General features: G+C 50.3%; 1 protein-coding gene across 1 annotated transcript; it reads left to right on the forward strand.

The window, feature by feature from the left end:
- Positions 1–8: 8 nt before the first annotated feature.
- On the forward strand, positions 9–542 carry HOXC4 (homeobox C4; the record flags this gene model as incomplete). The annotated part of the gene is made up of 1 exon (XM_029957986.1): positions 9–542. A coding segment is annotated over exon 1 (445 nt), but the record flags the coding sequence as incomplete, so codon positions are not given.
- Positions 543–1,019: the final 477 nt, after the last annotated feature.

Consider the following 1,019-nt stretch of genomic DNA (forward strand, 5'->3'; position numbering starts at 1 on the left):
TGGTGAAAGTAACTTTACGGGGTCGCAGCTAGTAGGAGGGCTTTATGGAGCAGAAAAACGACAAAGCGAGAAAAATTATTTTCCACTCCAGAAATTAATGATCATGAGCTCTTATTTGATGGACTCTAACTACATCGATCCGAAATTTCCTCCATGCGAGGAATATTCGCAAAATAATTACATCCCAGACCACAGTCCGGAATATTATAGCCGGACCAGGGAGTCCAGCTACCAGCATCACCACCCGGAGCTGTACCCCGTGCCACGACCCTCCTTCCCCGACCGCCCGTTCAGCTGCGGGGGGCTCCCGGCTCCCGGCAACCCGGCCGCGCTCCAAAGGGGACACGGGCAAACTCCAGGAGGCCAACACCTCTCAGAGAAAGCACAGCAGCTCTGCGAGCAGGCTGCTCTATCCACCTCCTCCACCACTCCTTCCCCAGCCCCTCCAGCCTGCAACCAGCCAAACCCCGACCATCCCACCAGCACAGCTTCCAAACAGCCCATAGTCTATCCCTGGATGAAAAAAATCCACGTCAGTACTGGTATGCAACTTTTATTTTCCTCTCCTGTCTCTCCGCTCTCTTATTTTCACACCATGCTCGCTCCCCTCTCGCCTCTCGCTCCCTCTCTCTCTCTCGCTCTCTCTCTCTCTCTTTTTTTTTATTTCCTTCCCTTCCATGAGAGCCTTTGGGTTAGCACAATTGAACTGGATTTACGACTCCGAATGGGTAATTACACCCACCATAAATTTTATAGCCGAGCTACTGTGGGCAGCCGTAGCCATGTGGCTCGGGCTGTTATGTATGTGTGAAACTCCGAAAGCTTTGTGAGGGGTGCATAAATAATTCAGTCTTTTGAGCCAGGGAAACCCCTTCCTATTAGAATAGAAACTCTTGAGCTGCCCAAAGTTCTTTATTACCTATTTAGCCTATTACTTTTTTTTTTTTTTTTTTTCTTCTCCCCCGGCTCCTCCAGTCGCCTCTCCCGACCCTCTCTCCATCCACGCTGATTTTCCTTGT

This window comes from Manacus vitellinus, unplaced genomic scaffold (genome assembly GCF_001715985.3).
Source record: "Manacus vitellinus isolate BGI_N305 unplaced genomic scaffold, ASM171598v3 scaffold_133_pilon, whole genome shotgun sequence".
Classification (NCBI taxonomy): Eukaryota; Metazoa; Chordata; class Aves; order Passeriformes; family Pipridae; genus Manacus; species Manacus vitellinus.